The sequence below is a fragment of the Taurulus bubalis genome (assembly GCF_910589615.1).
Source record: "Taurulus bubalis genome assembly, chromosome: 20".
Classification (NCBI taxonomy): Eukaryota; Metazoa; Chordata; class Actinopteri; order Perciformes; family Cottidae; genus Taurulus; species Taurulus bubalis.
In genome coordinates this window covers 3,634,814-3,659,159 of record NC_136608.1, presented here as the reverse complement: position 1 = coordinate 3,659,159, position 24,346 = coordinate 3,634,814, and the positions used below count along the sequence as shown (strand labels likewise).

At 45.6% G+C, this 24,346-nt stretch overlaps 1 protein-coding gene across 1 annotated transcript in view; it reads left to right on the top strand.

Moving 5' to 3' along the window:
- The window catches only part of nav3 (neuron navigator 3), a gene marked incomplete at its 5' end in the record, with an annotated part of 156,519 nt that extends 132,556 nt beyond the window's left edge, over positions 1–23,963 (top strand). Inside the window, 22 exons of the mRNA XM_079235753.1 lie at positions 416–468; positions 1,625–1,648; positions 2,843–2,866; positions 3,040–3,117; positions 8,016–8,099; positions 9,008–9,119; positions 9,726–9,850; positions 11,949–11,972; positions 12,399–12,565; positions 13,275–13,361; positions 14,086–14,239; positions 15,127–15,313; positions 16,943–17,040; positions 17,141–17,236; positions 17,868–18,036; positions 18,191–18,426; positions 20,120–20,274; positions 20,484–20,555; positions 21,027–21,223; positions 21,345–21,463; positions 22,442–22,645; positions 23,732–23,963. Of these exons, the coding sequence (XP_079091879.1) occupies positions 416–468; positions 1,625–1,648; positions 2,843–2,866; positions 3,040–3,117; positions 8,016–8,099; positions 9,008–9,119; positions 9,726–9,850; positions 11,949–11,972; positions 12,399–12,565; positions 13,275–13,361; positions 14,086–14,239; positions 15,127–15,313; positions 16,943–17,040; positions 17,141–17,236; positions 17,868–18,036; positions 18,191–18,426; positions 20,120–20,274; positions 20,484–20,555; positions 21,027–21,223; positions 21,345–21,463; positions 22,442–22,645; positions 23,732–23,851 (2,585 nt within the window). The 3' untranslated portion in view covers positions 23,852–23,963. The remainder of the gene's footprint in view (positions 1–415; positions 469–1,624; positions 1,649–2,842; positions 2,867–3,039; positions 3,118–8,015; positions 8,100–9,007; positions 9,120–9,725; positions 9,851–11,948; positions 11,973–12,398; positions 12,566–13,274; positions 13,362–14,085; positions 14,240–15,126; positions 15,314–16,942; positions 17,041–17,140; positions 17,237–17,867; positions 18,037–18,190; positions 18,427–20,119; positions 20,275–20,483; positions 20,556–21,026; positions 21,224–21,344; positions 21,464–22,441; positions 22,646–23,731) is intronic.
- Between the last annotated feature and the right edge of the window lie 383 nt (positions 23,964–24,346).

The window sequence follows — 24,346 nt, the reverse complement described above, 5'->3', positions numbered from 1 at the left end:
CCTCCATTATAAAGTCATTTAAGGGCCACATTCAGCAAAGCAAAGTCCCATCAGTCACTAAGGCATTAAATACCAGATTTAATGAGCTCTCGGCTGATGGCTCGCTCTGTTCTGATCTTTTTTGTGAGTGATGTAAGACGCTGTGATTGCATCCACATAGAGGTCAGCTTTTTAACGGGATAAATCATGTTTTTTTCCACTGCCTACTTAGTATAACTGTTCACGGAGCACATCGTCTGAATGACTTAGCATCGCTATCAAGAGCTATTGAGTCAGCTATCATGAATAAATAAGCAATTACAGAACTGCCTGCTGGTCAGATTAAACATCAAAGGTTAGATTATTGTATGGTCACATATCCATTTGTTCATTCCTTTTTGAAATACTTTTGTCTCTCATCACTCTGTGCTTGCAGTCCATGGCTCCTCACTGTCTCTGGTCTCCAGCACGTCTTCGCTGTACTCTGCGGTAAGTAGCCGGACAACTTCTCTTCCTAAATGTACAGCTTTCAGAGGTAGCATTTCAGACATGTGCTGTATATCTAAGACTAGTAAAGCATGAATAATAAACTAGAAGTAGACACGGTGTCTTAGGTGTCACGGTGGAGCTTAACCAATGGCACACTAGGTGGGAAGTGTGCAAAGGAGTATTTTGTTCATTCACATTCACATACCTTCCCTTTCACCGCCATTGTTTTTACCCAATGGAATAATATTACAGATATGTTGTGTCATAGTTAAACTTAATATTAAACATAATGTTGATATGGTACATTGATATAGAGCCCAGATGTAAACCCATCGTCAAAGCTGCTCCTGTCACTGCTTTTATATTAACATCTTGACAGGTTTGTAGTGACAGACGCAGAGGGAATTGCACTCCAACTTGTTCCATGCACCATCCGTGGCGTTTCAGCCTCTTTCCGCTCATTGTTTTTGGGTTTCCAAGCCGCAGCTTTAATGATTTGGCCGAGCACCAAACAGCCAAGTGAAGAAGTGGAGACTGTAGCAGCCAAAAAGACAGATATGTCCCTCAGGGAAAGGAAAGGAAATATTGCACCTCTATTCACCAGGCACACAACTCCAAATGTATCCCAATGTTGCTAAATGTGTGAATATGCAACAAGTTTGACTGTAAAACCTTTATATAACGGGTCAGTGTGTTTGCAGCTCGCTTCGCTGCCCCCTAGTGGCCAAAGAAATCAGTTTGCGCAGGTTTTAAGCTGCACTGCCTGTGCTTTCAAACATTGATTATTGGTGCAAATGTTAAGCCTGAAATCTTCCAGATGTTTTCAACACGACAGCACAGAGTTAAATCAAAGCCTTCAGCTGTTCCCCCTGATGCAGCGTGGCATTGCCGCGCACATACACTCCAAATGAACTTCTCCATCTTTTAACTTTGGCAGATTGTTTTTTAGGGAGACAAATCAACTACACCCCATGTTTCCAATGTAATGTGCAGGTTGCAGAGGAAAGGCATGGAAGGTTGACGGAGATTATTTTCTGTTATTTTTATCTCATTTTATGTGAAGTTCGGTTGAATTCTCTTTTCAATTATGTTTTGTCCGTTTCTTTATTTTCTCTTTGTCGATGTTAAAATGTGTTTCCGTTATCCTTTCTTCCAGACGGAGGAGAAAGCACACTCGGAGGTAAGGATGTGTAATATTCTGTCCGGCTGCATGTTAACACCTTCCTGCTTCACATTCATGCCGTTAAACATTCTCACCATGAAGCTCTGCAGACGCAGAGAGGAAGAAACATTTTATCTGAGTTAGCTTTAAATCTTTCAGGTGTTTTTCTGTCTTTGCGTGTGTTTCTGTTGCACTGCGTCTATAATCAGGGAGAGTCTGTCCTTCATCAAAGTACAGGGATATTTGCTCAACTAAATGTGTCCTATTATTGATGATTAGTTTGAGCCAAAAATCACATCAATAAGAGAAAAGTAGTGGATAAAATGGTCTCACGTTCTACAGTAAAGTAGTTCAACCACATGTTGCATTGCTTCAGTAAAGCTTTTGCATTTATTTCATTTTCATCAACCATATAGTGATACATATCTTATATCCTCTACATATTACAAAAACATACACTAAACATATGCAATGCATGCCCTGCCCTTTGGCCTTTGTTCAACCATCCTGTTCAGTTGATCACTGATTCTTTTTTGATTTTCCAGATTTATGGTTTGATTTTCTGACTTTTGTTTGAATCCCTGCGTCTTTATTAGAGCTTTTACTTCCTGTATTGGCACTGTGGTGTTGGTTTAACCCGGCCAGATGGGTGGAGCTTAGCATTTTGAGTATTCACAGTGCAGTACCACGATTCTGCAGAGACAGGTGACAGGTGACCTACACATGACTCGAATGCTCCGCCATTTACCTGAGACGTTTGCTGTCATGTTGGCACAACAGCAACTTGGCTGTGCAGCATTGGCATTGGGGACGAAAATAAATCATAAAAGGGACTCGCTTGGTATTTTTTGAGAATTCTCAACCAAGTAAAAATCGAAAATCCTTCTAAAATGTCAAAACTGTCCAAAAAAGGAGAAGGAAACTTGTCTTTGTCGTGTGGATTATATCCAAAAAACAGACAAACAGTGATCCAAAATTCTGATTTTGACAACAATTTGGAAAGAAACTAAGACTTGGTTGTACTTGTGTCGTCCACTTTGGGAAACTGACACATCCGGCACTGAATACTTTCTCCTTCTGCTCTAAGTGTTTCCATGAGAAAACCAGTGCTGTGGCTTGTGATACCTCTGTCTGTCCAGCCACACCAGTACATGCTGTTTGATGGAGGCATGCAACATAGTGTTAATATTTACTCTTCTCTTTTCAATCAAGGGCCAAACAGTCCAAAATTCCACGGTAATCCCCCACACTTTGTGTTCACACTGTATTACCCCCGTGTCTTTTTGCACAGTATTACATGCTACTGCACAGTTATCGGCACGGGAGTTGCAAAGTTCAACGTTTTAGTGCCTTTGTGTTTTTCGGGAGCGTTAACGACACCTCTTCGCTCTCTCTTTCCCCTCAAACAGCAAATCAGAAAGCTGCGTCGGGAGCTGGACGCCTCTCAGGAGAAGGTGGCGACCCTGACGTCTCAGCTGTCTACCAACGTGAGTTTGCTTACTTCAGAACCGCCGGCTCATTTGCATGACAGACTTCTGTCGGAGAGCTTTTGTTGGGGAGCGTTGCCTATCGTAGCTCTGGAAGGAATAGAAATCTTTCAGACGCCCACTAATTCCTTATCTCTGTCTTTGAAGCCAGGTGCTTGTATTTAGCTATGTGCTCGTTTGACTTTTGCACGCTTGTCCTTCAGACGGGATGCTTTTCTTGTGCGTGTTTTTGGGGATCTGTGGCACAGCTAGACTTGCCTTCTTGCCTTTGTCTCAGCCAGCAGGGGTTTCAGCGATAACAGGAGCCTCTCCCAGATTCAAGCGAGCAGGAAGAATCAAATGGAGATAGACGGGCGCAGGAGAGGGAACGGGGAGACGAGGATAAGTAAATCTAGACGTCACGCGTGGGTGAAGCCAGTGTGAGATGCAGAGACCTCCAACCCCCAGACGGAGCTGTCTTTGTGCTGATAGATCGACAAACTTCAGCGGCCGACTCGGCTCAGCCGCCCCTCCCTCAATGCCAAGTGCCTGATCAAGCGTGGAGGCAGACGGGGTCTTCGCTTCGGTCTGACGCTTTGATCACAAAGTTGTGCCGAGCTGAAACTGAAGGCGAAGCAGCAGGGAAAGTTACCGACTGGAAGAGGGAGACACGGCTTTATGGAAAGGTTCTGTTGGGGCAGCCGGAGCACGGCTGGTTTGTTTGGGTCTGCCTGTGAAATGACGCTTCACATTTGTCATTACCATTCACATCATTCTGTTCCTCTTGGATCCTGTTGGGTATACTATTTGCACATGATGCGAAACAGCTCAAGGGCTGTAGAACGGGATCTGATTGATCGTATAGACCATGTGATCCCACCATGGACGTGTCCTGGGTTGGGTCTCAGGTCCTCGGGTTGGGGTGGACTTAACGTGGCAAAGGACTTGGTGTCATAATTTAGTTGGAGGCTTGACAGACTGGCCATGTATGTGTTAGCTTGACACAGGTTCACAAGTTGTTTTCTACGAAAAGAGGAGAAATGCTACCGCTAACGCCAAAGTTGTCTTGTTTACATGTTGTGACTTTTTAGCTAGCTCGTTGCTACCGTTAGCTGCTTGTCAGCCTCCATTCAGTCGTCGCCTGTCCTGCGTAGTCATCTTTAAGCTCGATTTAAACATACTCATTTTCTTTTTATGCACAATTTAAATTCTCATAAAACCACTTCATACTTGTTGACATTTGCCTTAGTGTTGTTTAAATGCACCTGTGACGGCGCTTAGCTGCGTAACAAAACTAAAGTAATGTTAACGAGTGATAAATACACAAGTGTGTGTATGTGCTGCAGAGATTGGCTGTGTGACTCACACACATTCAGCTTCGGCTGTACTTCACAGTGTGGCACGTTTACCGTATATCACACGTCACCTCAGGACAACAGCACTGAAGCCACTTTGGAGCCTCGGATGAAAGAGGAGACGAGTCACCGTCGCTGTATAGCACAGCTGTATAGCACAGCTGTATAGTGGGCAGCTTGCACACACGTTTCATGTGTACTGCAAACAGAGAAGTCTTCCAGTTTGACAGTTCAGCACGGTTAAGTAAACGCCTGCTGATGCAGCATCATCTCCTCGAGTATTTTAAAAGCTACTGGCAGGCATGCGATCGCCCTGCAAACAAGAGAGAAAGAGATGCTGCAACAATATGAAGCAGATTTTTTTTTGTTATGGCTGAGTGAGAATAAACAATTTATACTTTTGCAAGGGCCAAATAATTATATATATATATATATATATATATATATATATATATATATATATATATATATTTTAACGTATGTTGCCATGGCTTTGTGCAGCAAAAAAACATTTGAAAATATCTACAAATGTGTTGATATTCAGCGGCCATTAACAGGGTCGCTCAGTGAAAAGCCTCCCTGTGCCGTATGCAAACACCCACATGTGCTTTACAGCTCCCACTCTCACGTTAGAGGCTTGGGATAAAAGAAAGAAAAACTGGTATTTCCAAAATGTGGAAGAAAACAGAACAACCTTTAAAAAAAAAAGTCCTTTTGAAACAGTATTTTGAGGATATCTTGCTTCCTCATAACACTAATGTATTTGCCATTTATCCTTACATATATATATATTATGGTGTGTATGCTATAAGGTCATTTCAATTTGGATGTGACCTCAATCTTATTGCATATTTGACCTTAACTTGGTGCAAAATGTCTACTTTTCTCAATCGGAAGAGAAACACAACCGTAGGAGTTTAGCCATGAACATCAGCATAATTGATGATGTAAAAATGTATATTTTAAGGTTAGGAGAAGAGAGTCGCCTGCATTGTGTCGTCCTGCATTGGCTGAACGCGTTTTCATTTCCTCTCCTGGCTCTTCATCAGAGAGCCACGGAGGAGATTTATTCCCGTGATTGAGGTCATCTGATTTGGCCTCTCCTCCACTGCTGTGCATACATCATCATAATTATTATCATTTTGTTGTGTTTCTTTTGTGCAGGAAATTGAATTTGGATCTTAAATAGAATATATGGGAGGGGCATTAACAACACCAAACACGTCGTTTTTAGTTAACCGCGTGTTTGTTTTGGGTATTATTTGATCAAATTACAGCAGAATCAGAAAAGCTAACATCCTGTCAAAGGATCAATAAGAGAAAATGCTGCCAAACAGGTGAAGTGTTGTACCACCTTTCAACCAGTGGAGGGGATACGTTGTCCGACCTTGACTGACATTGAATCAGGTTTAGGAGTTGACACAGGAACTCCTTCTCCCCTCTCGATCGCCCTTCCTCTTTCTACTCACCCGTCACCGTGTCACCCTAACCTGGTCGCCTCCCTTTCTGCTAGGAAGGTTCCCCCTCCCTACCACTCCTGATTCTGTTATTCTGTTATATTCTCCCTCATCATCCCTTTACCTCCCCGACGTGTGTTCTTTATATCCGGTCTACTCCTTAACTTAGACCTTTAAGTCCAGTCTACTGCTTAACTTAAACCCCGCTTCACAAAGACCGGATGTTGGAAATAGAGGCAGTTTCTCAGAGCTTTTTCGGCGATCTCAGGATATTCTGGCCCGGTACAAAGGGACCCACGGACCGGTATCGGGCCGCGGGCCGGTGGTTGGGGACCGCTGTAGTCGTGACTGTGCCTCAGCTTCTCAGTACACCCCCTTGCCGGTGTCTGGCAACTCTATTACCAAAGACTTCTCATCATCCAGTTCCCGGGTTTGGTCCCATAGTCAACCTCTACCCCAGACCCCAGGATCAGGACGACGGTCCGAAAAACCGGGGGTCCGGGGAGCAAGCGTGTCAGCCGGGTCCGGGCCCCAGGAGCAGGACAGATGGTTCAGCCACGGGGCGTGTCAGAGTTTGATTGGCCAGGACAGGTGGGCAGGGCGCTGAGTCGGAGCTCACAGGTGGAGTTGGAGAGATGAGTTGGAACAGGTGGTATTTGTAAAGGTCAAGACCTTTGCTGATTCAGCCAGGGACACGGAGTGGAGGAGGCAGCACAGTGGGCTAGTGTGTGTGTGTGTGTGTGTGTGTGTACGTGTGTGTGTGTGTGTGTACTTCTGTTTTTTTACGAGGACCGTAAATCCTCTCAAGGATAGAAAGATGATAAATAATCCACATTTCAAAAGAGCTACAGTGCACATTTTGGAGCACAAATGCTGTTAAATTCATAATAAAAGTAATTGAATGCATAAAAAAAGTGTGTGTGTGTGTGTGTGTGTGCATGTGTGTGTTTGTGTTAAGCAGAGATTGTCTGACCTGTCTGGGCTCGCTGCCCACCTGCGTGTGACTCACCCGGCCTGACAGGTGTCAGGTCTCGCTAAGGATGGGAGGATGCTGGCAGAACACAGCCGTGAACACAAGGCTTCACCAGACATTCAGACGCAAACGTATATAATTAAAAAACACACACACATGCAAGAAAATCCAGTGACACATCCAGAGGCAGACACACACACAACCCACAGGACGCCACCGACACATTTGCCGTCCCGATCTGGAGGTCATCGATCTGTGTGCCTCTGTGGGATCCATCTTTTTTTTCGGGTCTTTTCTTGGAGTTATTATTCCAGAAAGAGGATTTTGGAGCTCGCTTAACTCCATGATGGTTCATTCTCAGCAATTCACAAAGTTGAATGAAACGCTCCTAACAAGTTCAAATAAACCATTCTGAATATGCTTTGTATGAACTTGCCTTGAAATCTGAGAGTGACTCAATGTGGGTTTTCTTCCTCAGAACTTTTTAAATATCCCAGCAGGACTTCTTCACAGGGAACAGGGATCCTCTTCAGGAGGGCACAGTCAGTGCACTTGAAAGCTATCGTCAGCCAGCAGACGACTTATTCATTCTCTGCAAAGGCTTTTTCAAAACAGTCATGAATATTGATTCATGCATCAACAAGTGATAAGTTGTGTTTCTTGGACTGAAATGATTTAGCCTTTTGAAAGGAGTCCAAATTCATCGGTTTAAGTTTTTTAGTTTTTTATATTGGAAAGAGAATTAAACCGTTCAAGTGTAGTTCTTCTCTTTTTTCTGTGGTATAAGGAACAAGGCCTGCTGAGACCCTCGGCTCCTTTAAAAGATTGAAGACTTTTCTGTTTGCTGTTGCCTTTAATTGAACCAGATTCAATTGCTGCATCTCACTACTGCATTTTATTTCTTAAACTGCACTGTCAAAAAGCAAAAATACAATAAAAGTTGCACTTTTTGACTGTTTTTATGTTTTAAAATCTTGATTTCTTGTTTTCTTCTGCATTATGTTTTGATGCTTTTAATGTTTTTAGGTGAAGCACTTCGAATCCCCTTGTTGTTGAAATGTGCTCTACAACCACACTTCCCTTGCCTTGTGGTAAACTCAACAGCCTGTGATGTGTGTCTCTGTGTGTCTGCAGGCTCACCTGGTGGCGGCCTTCGAGAACAGCCTGAGTAACATGACCGGCCGCCTGCAGAGCCTCACCATGACGGCCGAACAAAAGGTACGAGAGCTCAGTCCTGAGTTTGAAATGCACCGTGTGTGTGAAGGGGTTACAGAGGAGAAACCCTCAGAAACACTGAGAGGATTCAGTGAAACCACAGAGTGTAAAGGTTGCGTCATTAATGGATATATTTTATACTTTAGGTTCTCGAAGCACCTGAAAGGTTTCTTTTGGAGTTTTCGTTTTTCAGCGAAGTGTTCTCATTAAAGTTTTAGTTTCTCTCTAACTTTACCAAGGTGTTCGACTTCCTTGTCTGAAGTACAATTTATTGCTTCACATGAAGGTGAAAGTGCCTGATTTTGGACCAAAATGCAAGGTTCAGCATATTCCCTGAACCTAAGGCCCCAAAACCCATTTAAAACCAGTGTATTCTCCAGAAAACCTCCAGCCTTCATCTGCTCCCGGGTCTATTTCTCTCATGTTCATACAAGTCGACTTTGTTGACCGACAGGAGGTTTCAAAAGAGCTTGAATTGCAACGAAACCCTGATCACAGCAGCAGCAATACGCTCAAAGATACAGCCCTACCACAAATTATGAATACTTCCCTCTGTTCTCACACACACACACTCACACACACACAGTGTGCTGACAAACCCTGGCAGCTTTTTTTTAATCCTCTATAAATGAAAGCAGACTGGGATCTGGTGGGATGTCTTTGTTAAACAAGGCCGTCCCAACTTTTAATTAAAGCGGAAACCCTATCTCCAGCCCTCGTGGGTTTTTCGGGAATGGCAGAATAGGAGACTCCATCTATCTGATCGTGGAGCTTTTTATTTTATTATTCTAAGCAGGTGGTTGGAGCAAATCCGCAGGGAGACTCCTTCCCGCTTCATGTTTGCCTCTCACTCCCTCGCCACGGCAATGCCACGGTCATCGTTTGTTTCTGACGTCTGTCTCTCTCTCCAGGAGACGGAGTTGGGTGAGTTGAGGGAGACGATAGAGTCGCTGAAGACCCAGAACACCGACGCGCAGACCGCCATCCAGGTGGCGCTCAACGGCCCTGACCACCTGCACAAAGGTAACGAGGGAACCAGCAGGCGCGGTTCTAATAAATGAAGTGTTTATGTGCCGTATGGGTCAGTTTTGGAAAGCCTTAATGAGTCCTAGAAACAACCTGAATCAGTTGTCATCAAAATCTGACCATTTCAAGTATCAAAACTCCTCATTGATGGTTGACCCCAACATAGCTGAACGATGAAGTTATTCTAAGTTATGGTCCATATTTAGCAGCAAAAGCAATTCAATGTGTAGTGGCTACAAAAGACCTTTGCATGCTCCAGGGATTCACAGTGAACGATCCATGCATGTAACCCGGTTAATTTGATCTCATTGATATCAGTCTCACTTTTTACTGGTCACTCTTACATGTATTAAGTGTGAATGCTAACCCAAAAAGTAGCACTTTAGTAGCACTTAAATGTTACTTACTGATAGCACTTTATAGTTTAACCTTATTAAAGAACTTGTACTTTCTTGTTGTTCTGAGTTTGTCCTCATGGTTGAATGCACTTATTGTAAGTCGCTTTGGATAAAAGCGTCAGCTAAATGTGATGTGATGTGTTCCTGCTGCTGTTGGTTCACGTGTCGTAACCCTTAACCCTGTAATCTTCTCGGTCCCCCGCAGACCTGCGGATCAGACGGCAGCACTCGTCAGAGAGCATGTCCAGTATCAACAGCGCAGCCAGTCACTCCAGCATGGGCAGTCTGGGCAAGGACGCCGAAGACAAAAAGAAGAAGAAGAAGAGCTGGGTAGGTGCAGAAGAGGGTCATCATTGTGAGACAGAAGCGGCAAAAAAAAAGGTTGAGTGCAAAAAAAGAAAAGAGGAAATTTCAGACATGACTCAACTGATCTGCTGCACAAAAAAGTTTTCTAGTCATTGTGTAGGAGGTTTAAATAGTGAAAGACTCCAAATTTAAACACACGTGAATTATTCAGTGTCAGTTAATGTATTTCAAATATACTCTTAAAGCCCGCATTAAAAGATTAAACGTCTTCCTTACTTCGATAAAGGCAGTTTTGTGGAATGAAGCTGATTGTGCTGTTGCACTGAAAAAGAAGTACCTGCACATAGCTCGACCTCACCTTGAGCTCAGCGGGGCGGAGTTTGGATGTGGCTCCAAATCAAAAGTAGTTTGATCATTTCCGTCCCAAAAGGCAACACAATTCTCCTCCCTGCCTTCATGTTGAAGAGGGTTTTGCACAGTTGTGTAAGTGAGTCAGCTGCTTGTGAGCAAATCACCACTTTGCCTTCTTGTGCTCGTAAACGTCTCCGATGTTGGAGGCAGATGCTCATTGGCGATCTGCAACGCAACGAGCGCTTCACGGCGCCCGTTGCTAGGTTACAGAGCCGAGATGGGTGCAAGCTGAGTGGCTGAGGTAGCATCCGGCTAACAGAAAGGGGTCGAGCGGAGTCGAACCGCGCCGCAATTACTGTTCGAGGCGCACTTTAAACTTCACAGACAGTTACAAAAGCATACAAGTGAGGTCGGTGAAGAGGCAGAGTGATCGCTACCGTCGTGGCGACTGAAGTTCAGCTTTAAACCGCGTCGACGGCTGCCCACAGGTCAGAGAAGTGCCGGTTGAATATCTGCGTCGAGAGGGAGAGTCTGGGCAGAACTGAGAAACACTTCCCACAGTACTTTAGAGAAGGGCTCTTAATCCCCCAGGTACTCAACGGGACTTGGTCAAGTATGAAGGTCTGGAAGACTTTACAAAAAGTTCACTTTAACTTGTGTCTCTTTTTGGGAGAACAGAAACTGTGTTCCTTCGATGGATCAGTTTGCTTAAGTTTCCTCTGGTAATTTCAGCTGCCATGGGGCCTCTGGTCTCGTCTCCTGTGTCTCTTTCTACCGAGGACTACGTCCACAAATACCCACAAATCAAAGCAAAAGAAAAGCCAAGTTATCTAAAAATGTGCACCCACAACCACGAAGCTCTCTCTCTCTCTCTCCCTCTCCCTCTCTCTGTTCTTTGCCTCACTGTACAATAGCGGCTCAGTGTCCCTGTCTGAGGGCTGTTATTTGCTGCAGCCCCCTGAGTCAGACGGGTGACATATGAGAAGCTCCGTCTCAGCCACAGAGCGCAGAGCCAGTGTTCCCTCCCTGCTGCAGCAAAGCTCCTGCCCTTGAAATGAAACGCACGCTCACAGCCCAAAAGAGTGACACCTAAGTCTGCCACGTTAAGTGAGACCCCACACACACACACACACACACACACACACACAGGCTCATGAATACAAATCAATCCCTCAATTTAAGCAGCAATTAATTATTAATTTGCATGAATCCTGCACACACGGCTGCAGACACAAATTGAGTTGAACTTGCAGCAGATCATGCTAACGGAGAGGTTGTTGTCATAATGAATTGGGAGGGTGCCTTTCATTAGGGCAGGGACGTCCTGTCCCCACAGAGGACATGATGGAAACATCAGGATGACCATTGGCTCACTAACATCACTGTGGAAATGTGTGGAAATCCGTTTCATCCGTTCCTTTCTATCGTTGCTTATAATGCAAGGGTAACATGGGGAGTCTGGAGTCTTTCCCAGAATGCACCGGGCAACGTTGCAAAATGTTTAAAGTCGTTTACGTGAGCTTAAATTGAATGGATGTACCGTGTTGGTGAGCTCCGTTTAGCGTGATTACGCCCAGTGGATTTCCTGCCACAGCCTCGGGACAAACATGGCTGCCAATCAGAGAGCGGGAAGATGACAGCTGCGTAATCATAACGGACATCGACTTCATCATCATTCCCCTCGCAGCGGCATGCATTGTTATTTGCTCAGTGTGCTCAGTGAGTGTGTGTGTTTGCGTGGCTTAACTTTGGGTGTGTTCTGCATCTTCAGGTGGCCGATTCCATCCCGGCTCAGGTCAGTGGCTCCCAGAGTGTCCTGTGTGTGTGTGTGTGTGTGTGTGTGTGTGTGTGTGTGTGTTTACTCCCTATCCTCTCCTTGTTTGTTCCTCCTTCCTTTCCCCCCTCAGAGCAACCTCTTCTTTCCCTTCTCTGGAACAATCGGCATGGATACAGCAACCCACCCTCCTTATCCCTCCCTCCTCGTTTTCCTGCTCCCTTGTTCCTTTGCATTGCCTGTCCAGCTATATGTGTAAGGTCATTTAAAAGCCTGGTCCCCTCGTCTCTCATCCCATCTTTCCTTCCGGCCTTGCTTTTTGCCTCCCTCTCTACCGTAACCGGCCCGCTGCTTGGGCAGCGACACAGAGTGACTTCCTGATCTGGCCACCATGTGACCTCATCCCTCAGGGTGACGCCGGCATGTCTGTGTTATCTTGTCTTGCAGCTGCGCAGCTCCTTCAAGCAGGCGTTCAGCAAGAAGAAAAGCAAATCCCAGTCGGCGCACGACGAGATGGAGGAGATGATCGACTCGCTGCCGTCCTCGCCCAAACTGCAGCACGACAACCGGCAAGGCAGCGTCGCCACGCTGCATTCCTCGCCCTCCGCCACCGAGTGAGTTCTCCACGCACGCGCCCGCTCTTACACACGCACACAACGTACACACACACATAACTTACACACGCACACAACGTACACACACACATAACTTACACACACACACAACCAGGGTTCTTACGGTCATTGAAAGGAAAACCTGGAAAAGTCATTGAATTTTAAAATGGTTATTTCCAGGCCTGCAAAAGTCTTTGAAAAAAAAAAAAAAGGTTTAGTAAAAGTCATGTAAATGTGTTGTATTCATGTGTTCATGTCGTTCATGTACGCTGAGTTTGAAATAATTAATATGCTTTTAAAAGAAAGACGCTCAAAATATAAGCAGGCATACATACAGGCATCTATATAAATGTTTATTCTTTTAATCAAACTATTGTCTCATTCATTTGTCATTTAAGGTTTACTGTATGCTTTGTATTCTCATTGTTAGTTTAAATACTATGTTTGGTCATGGAAATTTGGTTTAAAGTCATGGAAATCCATTTGTCAGAATGTGTATGAACCCTGATAACATACACACACACACACACACACACACACACACACACTCTCCAGTCGTACTTCATTCCATACAAATCGACGACGTTCTTTTCACTCTTATTATTTTGTCTGTTTCTTTTTCCTCACGAATGTCTTTTTAATCCTGGCCACGCCTTTTCTTTCCTGACCTCTCCGTTCATCCTTTTCTTGATCGCCCCTCCCGCTGTAGCAAGTGCTTTTGCGATAGCAAGTCCTCCCCCATTTGGACGCCAAAGAAAAGGCAAAACGGTCACGTGATCTACAAGCACCGATCCCGGTAATGGGCACTGCGCAGCGTGCTCCCGGGGAGAGTGTGTGTGTGTGTGTGTGTGTGTGTGTGTGTGTGGTGGGGTTGTGTGTGTGTGACGTTTCCTCTGCATCTCAGTGCCCTAAGCACCTCGGCATGTCGGAGGTGCTGCTCTCCCTCTCTGAAGTGTCCGGTTCAGGAGAAGCAGGCTGAATAAAGGCTGAGACAGATGAGCTCTATGCCGCTGGTCGGCCATTTTGCCGACCAGCACCCAGCATGCAGGTACTGTGCACCTGTGCTGTGCTGGGCGGCAAGAAGAGATCCTTCCTCAGAAGCTTGACGTGGGCCAGAGCATGCGCTGGTGTCAGTTATAGAATCTACACGACACAAATGTGACTTCCTCTTGTTGTGTTTTGACTTTGAGCGAAATAGCATTGCATCTAACTCCGTATTAGATCTCTGCTTGGTGTTTGTGAAAATAACTGAATCCTGATGGGACAACTACCACTGCATCAACTGAAGAGGCTCTTCAGTATAACTGCAACATGTGTATTAAAGTACATGGGGGAGAATTTGCTTTCCCAGATGTCCCGCCTCCCCGCCATTGACTCCAGCTTCCCTAAACTTTCCTTTAAAGTGTGTTTTCCTCTCTAGATTATGTGTGTGTGTGTGTGTGTGTTTGCTATAACCCTCGAGGTGACTGACCCCCCCTCACCTCCCCCGTCCTTCTCCCTGTGTGTAACCCCGGTCACAGGCTCTGCGAATGCACCGAAGCCGAGGCGGAAACCATCCTGCTGCTGAAGAACGAGCTGAGGGAGAAGGAGCTCAAGCTGACGGACATCCGCCTGGAGGCGCTCAGCTCCGCCCACCACCTGGACCAGATCCGAGAGGCCATGAACCGCATGCAGGTGAGGTCACGCCGCGGCTAAGCGCAGGGCGAGCTTGTGCTGGGTGACCTGAGGGTGAAGGAGTCTTCTAAATATCAAACTGGCTTTAGTTCTGTTTGCCAAACGCAGATCGAGAAAAGTAGCACCTAGATGGAGGAAGAAGCAGCTTTGGTTGTTCTATACTATAATATACCTATTTACTGATGCAGGTTCGCTATTACATTGTAGTTCATGATATTGATTTATTTCCCACGGAACTATTCCTTTAAGTCTGAAAGTCTTTTGAACATTTTTAGAAGAGCAACACAAGGAAATATATAAAAGTAGGGGAACATTGGATACTGTTGGCCAACTATCAGTGATCCGGCATGCTGAATCACCTCCAAAACTAGCAATTCATAAATGAAGTGTCATTCAAAGAAGCTGTCACGGTAAACACGCCTCCAGAGAAGCTGGAAGTGTTTAATTGCCCCATGAAGCTGAATAAAGAAGATTGTTGTAAAAAGTGAAGTTTTTATCCCCGCGAGTACACGTATTTGATTTGTTGATATCATTCCCATTGAAGTGTTGAAATGAGACGCCACCCGTCAGTTCAAAGCATATTGTTCATTTCATATTCTTAAAAGGAGCACATGTTCAAAGGATATCACTATAAATGTCTCCGCTGTTAACGGGGCTCTTTGTGGATGTGGATAGCCTCGTCTGTAGAGGCCTCTAGTCTCCTCTCAGATCTGGGGATCATGTAAGGCTCCTTCTCTGAGACTCTTCAGTACAAAGAGAGCCTTGAAGATCAAAAAGCTCAGATAATACTGATTCGATACAACAACAGTGGCCGGCAGGAATATGAGACTCTGAACGCAACTTCTGTCAGACTTTGTCTCATTTTTCATTCGTGTGTCGACCAACAGAACGAGATCGAGGCGCTGAAAGCGGAGAACGATCGCCTCAAGTCCAGCGGCAACGCCACGCCGACGGCCGCGCCGCTCAAGACGGCCCGGCCGCCCTCCGAGACCTCCAGCACGTCCTCGTCCTCCTCCCGCCAGTCCCTGGGGCTGTCGCTCAACAACCTCAACATCACCGACACCATCATGTCAGGTCGGTGCAGAGTCTGCAGCGCGAGCATCTGAAGTGTTTGTGTGCTTTACGCCAGTGAGAAGTGAGAAGGTGTGGGAGTGAGCAATAGACTTTGATCGTCCTTTTTTTTATTTCAGGTGTATTCGGCTATAGAGAATGAAACCTCAGTCGTGACATTGCCATGTTCTTTTGTCTTGTTAAGCCGTAGGACACACTTTATGGTTTTTTGGAAGATTTTTATTTTCAAGTTGGATTAGCTCGCCTCAATAAATGTGAGAGAACTGTGTTTGCGGCGAGAAATGATCCGGAGGAGCCCCGCGTGAAATGATGAAATGGCTGCTCTCTCTACTGCGAGGGCTGGTTAATGCAGCAGGAGCCTGTAACACACACACACACACACACACATGCTGAACATGTCTCCAGGCCCGATCCATTGGAGAAGTGAAAGAGTTCTGTCCCTCTCTCACTCGTCCTGTAATTAACATAGAAGGCGCAGCGCTCTCCGAGGACTCGGGCCCTCATTAATTGATGGGGGATGATGAGCCAGAGCAGTGACGCGTGGGAAGACGAGTGGGCCAGCGGGCCGTTATCATCCCAGCACAGAGCCCTCGGCTGAGGGAAGCCAGCCGAATACAAAGTACCTCCTTCCCTCTCCAAAAATGGAGTCCGGGGAAGAAAAGAATGAAGAGGGAGACTTGGAGTTGTTAGCGTGGCCGTTAAAGGTTATAAAGGCGGCAACTTGCTCAAAGTAGAAACACTTGCTTGTTATTGCCCCTCTGTGCAAGTAGTGGTCCTAATAGTTAAAGCTGCTGTAATGTTTGTTTTTGATTAACAATGAATCACATGCTCATTGTGACCAACCTTGAGACAGTAATCAGCTCATTGTTGAGACCAAAAATAGAGCTTAAGGAGAGGGAATATTGGACCTAAATTGGTGGTCAAAGACACGACTCCCGCTGAATTTAAATGAGACTCTTTGTCCATTGGATGTGTAGATATAGTGTGATGATGTGTTGTGTTTTGTAAAATAATGATATTGCCGCTTTAAGCATGAGATGACAATAATCTCAAGAGAACTTCAGTGGTTTACGTGAAAGGATGACAGTGAAATATGATGATTTTGATGCCGTTTGATCGGTCACAAAGGTTAACAAACAGTTAAAATCTAAAACTCAACAAGCTAAGCCTCCAGATACTTTTGAAATGTGTGAACGGAGGAAACTGAGGGCGTCTGATTGTTGCTGTAAGATGACGTTAGTCAGGACATTTATTTCTAACAGCCGTCCTTTCTTCTGGTTACTGAATGATTTTGTCCCCGTGATGTCACACTCCCATCCTCTTAACAAATACCTCAAATTAACCTCTTCCTTTTGAACCATTTCCCACCCTATTGGATTTGTTTCTCTCCCTCAGATTGTACTCTATTTAATTTCCGACCACGTCGTCTCTCTCACATTGTCATTCTGGGCACGCGCCAGAAAAAGTTCTGTATGGAAACATTGATTAACTGTAAAAGTAATTATCACACGAAAGAAACCCATTATCTATTATCTTTGGAGTCTGTTTGTCCGTTCCCAGCTGGACTCTGCCAGCGGGCTATGGAGAGTTTGTTTGTAAAGACTTTCCTAACAGAAACGTTCTGTTTCTCAGATATTCTGCTGGACGACGGCTACGAGGGCAATCTGCGCAAAGAGGGCCGCAGTGTGCGGATAGTGGTCACCATCAGCAGCGGGCCGTACACCACCAAGGTGAGTGGACGTTCCTTCTCTTCTTCCTCCAGCTAAAACCACCATATTGGTCTTATTGGTTCTCACTCCTGTTGTTTTGATTCCTCTGGCATCTCTCCAGGGCACAAAAGGCCAGGCGTACCTGATTGGGTCTATAGGTGTGAGTGGGAAAACCAAGTGGGACGTCCTGGATGGGGTCATCCGACGCCTCTTCAAGGTAAACGCGCCCATTGCTCAGAGACAGTTATTTAGGCACACGATACACACTTTGACTTGCCATAGTGTGTAAGCACACACACGGGTCTGTTCCATTTAGTTTCTAAAATGCCAACAAGAAATGTTTCTCCAAACATTTTACGGCAGTTGAACCCCTCTGGTCTTATCAAGGGACGTTTGCACATGTGGTGTAGCATAGATGATTTGTCATGTGCCTAGGTGTTTAACAGGAATGCATTAATTCATTTCATCAACAGCTTTTGACTAATTGAAAAAATAGAGTAATGGATGTGCTGTTGTTATGAATGCTGTATCCATCCAGGTCACAGTGGCACATATTTATTAAAGCTGCTTTAATCCACTTTGGTTGCATGGAGTCATGTTTTGTTTGCTACAGCCATGGACGAAGGCGTGCTTTTTTAAGAATTATAAACCTAGAAAAACATGTAAAGAATCTCTCTTCACCTCAGTGAGTAAGAGGCACACAGGAGGAAAACACAGCTCGATTAAAAATGAAAAAGACACATATAGTCATAAGTCACAGGTGCACACAACAGTTGAAGATGAGTTGCCTATATTTAAGCGTAATCAATAGTGCAGTTCTTCATGTTCCTAACCCTCCCTCCCTGCAGGAGTACGTGTTTCGGGTGGACCCTCTGACCAGCCTGGGTCTCAGCTCAGACAGCATCGTCTCCTACAGGATAGGCGAGGTGGTTCGCTCCCACGCCTCCGAAGTGCCTGAGCTGCTGCCCTGCGGCTACCTGGTGGGCGACAACAACGTCATCAAGGTCACCCTCAAAGGTACGGCAGCGAGGAAACAAGTTTCTATTTCAGGGTCTCGGCTGATGTGGAAGCCAGCTTTGAATTCACAAGGAAAGTGTTCTGGAATAGAGAAAGACATTTTAACTTTCTATCCACCCTCTTTCCTCTTTCCTTCCTTCCTTCCACTTCCTAGGTGTGAAGGAGAACAGTATAGACAGCCTGGTGTTCGACACGCTGATCCCAAAGCCCATCATCCAGCGGTACCTCAACCTGCTGATGGAGCATCGTCGCATCATCCTCTCGGGGCCCAGCGGCACCGGAAAATCCTTCATGGCCGCCAAGCTGGCCGAGTACATCATTTCCCAGATGGGGCAGCCGGTGACCGAGCACAACGTGGCCAGCTTCAACGTGGACCAGAACTCCAGCAAGGTAGGAACAGGAACTCATCCGAATCCAAAGCCTCGAGGCCTCCCACCCAGTCCGCCTCACCTACAGTACCGTAAAAAGTTGGCTTACAAGACAAGCCGCTACTACCTTCGGTCAGTGTCCCCGTTAGCTCCCCGCTGTAGCCAGCTAGCGCTTCGCTAGCTCCCCGCTAGCTCCCCGACAACCACCGAAGGTAGCGGGACCAGCCCCGGCTCAACACCCGACTCAGGCAGAGTGGACGTGGGCAAGCTAGCAGCTGTAGCAAGCTAGCAGCTGTAGCAAGCTAGCAGCTGTAGCAAGCTAGCAGCTGCTAGCTTGCTACAGCGGGGACACCCACCGGAGGTAGGAGCGGCTTGTAAGCCGACTTTTACTTGCGTTTGAATTTAATAACTCCCTACTTCTCCCAGAATGCCTTCCTACACCCAAAGAAGATTATCATGTGTGCATGTAGAAGGAGATTTCAATATTTTTCAATTGTGAAAAAAATACCACCAGCCTATCATTAGTTTAGATTATTTTAAGTTGGGTTGTTTGAGGTACTTCTCCATAGTCGGTGTATTACAGTAGATTGCAGTCAGCACACAGCAGTATAGAGAGTCAGACTCGGGGCGGGGGAAGCAGCAAAACGTAGTTTAGACACCTAAAGAAATCAATATCAGTTTGAGTGTGGGCTATATTTATAATATTTTCAGTGTTTTATCTTGTCAGACAGACATTTCTGACAGGAAACTGAAGCCGTTATCTCTGCTCCCTTTGACAAAAAACTGTAATTTTCCCTCGCAGAAGACAGAACTTGCGGGTCCACCGCTGCCTCAATCATTTTGTTTGTTCACTGTGTGACTTTGGTGAGTCTGAACTAACCCGTCAAAACACCAACGTCACACAATAACACATCAAGGCAGCGTTAGACTGTAAATATAACTCCTGTCTGTTTCTCCAAACTCCATCTACTGTCGGTGATACACTGACTAAGGAGAAGTACCGGTAGCACTTTATAATAACTACACACCTTTTAGCATTAGTGAAGCGTGAATAAACACTAAATTCATCATTTATAAAGCATTATTCCAACATGAATACTCATTAGTAACTCACTAATAAACACAGTTATGAATGTTTCATTCTTCATTAATGCTTTACTAATGCTAAAAAGTGTGTGGTTATTATAAAGTGCTACCGAAGTACCTTGTACACTTCTAAAAAATACAAACCATCCTTTCAGCACATCTGCCAGATGTGTGCCTGGTTGCATTTGATTTTCCTTCTGCTGGACAGATTGGTCTCTCTGCCTCTTCCACCATGCGTTCCTCCCGGTGTAATCGTACTTGCAGACTGAATGCTGGTACCAAACCACGGTTCTAGAAAATGGCCTTAACGCTGTGGCTCTACAACCTGACGCTTTCCTCTGATGTTTTTCATCATTCTTCAGCAGTAGAGAAATATACTAGCATTTAAATAATGCGCTCCAGAATGTGAGCACCAGCAGCAGACGGTATAATTTTATCGATAGTGAACGTTTGTCCGGAGGGAGAAGAGCCGGGACAGGAGCGAGCACACGGAGGCGTAGGCAGTAGACGATGGCTTTCATCGAAATAACTAGAGTTTAACAGAAATGGAAAAAAGGGACTCGGATCATCTCACCGTTCAAAATGTTTCGCCCAAATGAAAACCTGTCTGGTGACGCTGTCTGGTGCAGGACCTGCGTCAGTATCTGTCCAACCTGGCGGAGCAGTGTAGCTCGGAGGAGACGGACACGGAGCTCCCCACTGTGGTGATCCTGGACAACCTGCACCACATCGGCTCCCTCAGCGACATCTTCAACGGCTTCCTCAACTGCAAGTACCACAGATGGTGAGTCAGATATGCAATGGGGTTTCTTTTAAGCCATAAAATATTACCTAAAAGAACTATAAGGGCAGCAATAACACATTCTTTTGCAAATGGTTGGCCTAACAGGAACATAATTGAGCGTTTTTTTGTTTTTTGTATCTGCATTGAGTGATGCATCTTGGCTGAGGCTGTTGATAATCTTGTGTATTGTTGTCTTTGTCTCCGTCCAGCCCTTATGTTATCGGCACCATGAACCAGGGAGTTTCCTCTTCTCCTAACCTTGAGCTGCACCACAACTTCAGGTCCGTGACACACACTCTGACCACAAGCTTCCTCACAGCTCGAATGCGACGGCGGCGGTGAAGTTACTTGTGATATCTGCAATGTGCACAGAGGTTATCAGCTCCACGAGGAAAGGACTTGTGGCTTCATTGGCTCTGCGTCAGATGATGTGTTTGAGTTCACCTCTCTGTCAACATGTTATTTCCCACAGATTGTAAACTTAAAGGCATTCTTCCACGGGGAGCGCTGTAATTACATCTCTCAGATAATTACCCTCCTTAAATGAAAATGATTGGACCGCTATGCAGGTTCTGATGAGAATCGTTTCTGCTCGGCGTGTTTGACTCGCTGATGATTTGGCAAATATAAAGTCATTAGGGAAAGCCCGTCATGGGCCAGGCGTTTAATACGAACATATTGTGGTAAAGTGGAACGAGCTGATTCATTAGCTCCTCCGCTTCTGTCTCACCATCCACCCTCTGTCCTGTCAGGTGGGTGCTGTGCACCAACCACACCGAGCCGGTCAAAGGCTTCCTGGGCCGCTTCCTGCGGCGGAAGCTGATTGAGACGGAGATCGATAAGAACACGCGCGTCAATGACCTGATTAAGACCATCGACTGGATCCCCAAGACCTGGCAGCACCTCAACGGCTTCCTGGAGGCACACAGCTCCTCCGATGTCACCATAGGTCAGCCTCACACACTCTCTGTCCCTCTCTGCTGATGCTCTTGTGTGTGTGTGTGTGTGTGTGTGTTCAGAGTCCGCTCCGTGAGGTTTTTTCCCCAACATGGGCTCTTTTGTCCCGACAGGCCCCCGTCTCTTCCTGTCCTGTCCCATGGACGTGGAAGGCTCTCGGGTTTGGTTCACCGACCTGTGGAACTACTCTTTGGTGCCCTACCTGCTGGAGGCTGTCAGGGAAGGGCTGCAGGTACGTCTGGAACCACGGGGATCGATTGAAAACCTCTGTTCTGAACCTCCAAAGTAACTCAAGACCCAACTCAACTACTGTACTGAAGTACAGTTCTGAAGTACTTGGACTTCATATCAATATACATCTACTCCACGACTTTTCAGAAGGAAATATTGGACATCTACCCCTCGACAGCTACAGTTACCAGTAACTTTATATATTATGATGCATTGCTCATATTAAACTTCCCCGAAGCAGTAAGGGAGAAAATATTCAGACCCTTGTCTTAAGTAATTAGTAATACCGCTCTGAAAAAGTTATCTATTCCAAGAAGAAATCATGCATTGAATATGTTTTTTAAGTAAAAGTGTGAAGAAAATGTACTGAAACTAAACTAAGTTAAAGTACTCAATGCAGAGAAATATCCCCTGTTACTGGTATATTATTATATCATGAGATTATTTTCATTACATTAATGTGATCTTACAGTTGGTTGAGGTGATGCTCATTTTGAACTAATAATTAAGGATTTTCTTCATTCCTGGATTGAATGTTTGATTTGTAAAATCCTGAAAACAGTGAGAAATGCTGTCACAAAAGTGACATCTCCACATTGTTTGTTCTGTTCCACCAACAGTCCAAAACATGCATGAAAATGATTCAAACCACAAAAGGGAAACCAGGAAAATCTTCACGTTTGAGAATGTGGAACCATGAAATGTGGTTTCACTCATTTAGTTGCCAATACTTCTGTACTTGTGCTAAAGCCTGAGGCCATTTTCTCCGTGCACAGCTGTTTAAATGATAATAAACCGAGGAGATGATGATATTCACCACACTCTCTGGTTTTATGTCACTGCGCGTCACGAGAGGCTCATAAGTTAGACTGTAAATGAAGAGCAACAGCCGGCGAGCTCCAGCTCCTCAAGTTGTCCGTGTGCAAAGAATGTTTTTGTCCGCTCTCACCTCCTCTCCCCTCCTGTGACACACCTGCAGCTGTACGGCAAAAGAGCGGCGTGGGAGGATCCGTCCAAGTGGGTGAACGACACGTATCCGTGGAGCGCCGCCTCGCTGCAGCAGGACAGCCAGTCGCTGCTGCAGCTGAGGCCGGAGGACGTGGGCTACGACGGGTACAGCTCCTCCAAGGAGGGAGCCTCGTCCAAGCAGGTGTCCCAGAGTGACACGGAGGGAGACCCACTGGTGAGGAACACACAGCTGCAGGGATGACTGGAGTTTATATATAGCATAGCATGTAAGATATGGAAGGAATACATGTATACATGCAAAGTGAACAGCTCCAATGTAAGAAACCAAACAGAAGGAGAGGAGTCTGAGCAAAGGGATGTCTGCATGTGTCACCGCTCACAGGATGGGAACAGAGGAGAACGTTCTCCACATATGAACTGTGACCACGGTGATACAGAACATGATGCAGATCCATAAAGTTATTCAATTCAAAGGATGGCTGTTTCCATAGAAACTTGGGATGAGTGTTACCTTGGCGTTTCCCCAGCGACTAACAAAATACAGAGAGTAGCTAGTAACGCAGCTAGGTGGTAGAGGCTCCTGAACACACACACACACACACACACACACGCACACACACACACAGGAGGAACTATTCAGGGAGGATAAAGAGAGAGAATGGATTTCTATTTGATGGTTTAGTGCAGCCCAAGAGAAATTAAAGGGTAGTCATCCAAAAACAAGTGGCACGATTTAGTGTGTGAGTGTGTGTGTGTGTACGTGTGTGTACATGTGTGTGCGTGTGCACATGTGTGTGTGTGTACGTGTGTGTGTTAGTGCAGGTGTGTGTGTGTGTGTGTGCGCTCGGCTCATTGAGGAACTCTTGAGGCGATGCACCAGATGCAGCAGCATTCTGCATCATTTAGTCCATTTTCTGCGTTGCAGCTAAGAGACGTTCTGCAGGTTCTTGGTGGTGATTCACTGTGAGGATTCCAAAGCGCCTCTTGCCTTCAGTATGGAGACGAAGTCCGTGAGTCGTTAGACTTACGGTTGTAATGTGTGTTTTAAAGACCACGCCGGCTCACTGGGTTTCTTTCTCTGAGTATTGTCTTGGGTTTGCTTTGTCTGTCGAACCACTTTGGAAACTCTGTTTGAAAAAATTAATATTTAGAAAGCACAAAGTACTAACTATCACTATGAATTACATTCAGAACTAAACCGTTAGTACTGCTAGTATGTGAGTGCATGCATTGTCTGAAATACTGCATACTTTACACCGTTCACATCTCTGTATCATTCCGGCTCCGTCTGTGTTTTCAGATGAACATGTTGCTCCGGCTGCAGGAGGCAGCCAACTACTCCAGCACGCAGAGCTGCGACAGCGACAGCACCAGTCACCATGACGACCAGCTGGACTCCTCGCTGGAGTCGGCGCTATGAGACCCAGAACCGCGCCGGCAGACCCCCGGACCGCCAGACACCTCCGAAAGTGCACAGATGTAGGATGTATGAAAAGTTTTATTATCCAGAATGGTCGACCCGCCATTTGAAAGAAAAGACACATATTTTTACATTACAATGGTGCAATATTAAAATCAAATTATTGTATGTTTTGAAGAGCAGCGGCCAACTTAAACAATCATGCAAGTTGGATCCGTATATCTTTGAATCACATCAGATAGGCAGGGCAGCTCGTCCTTTCTGAATGGATGTGGAACATTTTAGAATACAACTTTTCACGTGTGTGTAGGACGGGTCTGACACGGGACAGTCGTTCCTCTGAAGTGGACTTTCAAGGAGTAAATCACATGTGTGCTCAGCCATGACCAACCACAGATCACAGGCGTGTCAGGAAGAAAGAGAAAGCCAAGAGTTTAAACTGGATTTTTCTTTTTTTCTTTTTCTTTTATCCCAGATGTATCTTCAGATGTTTAC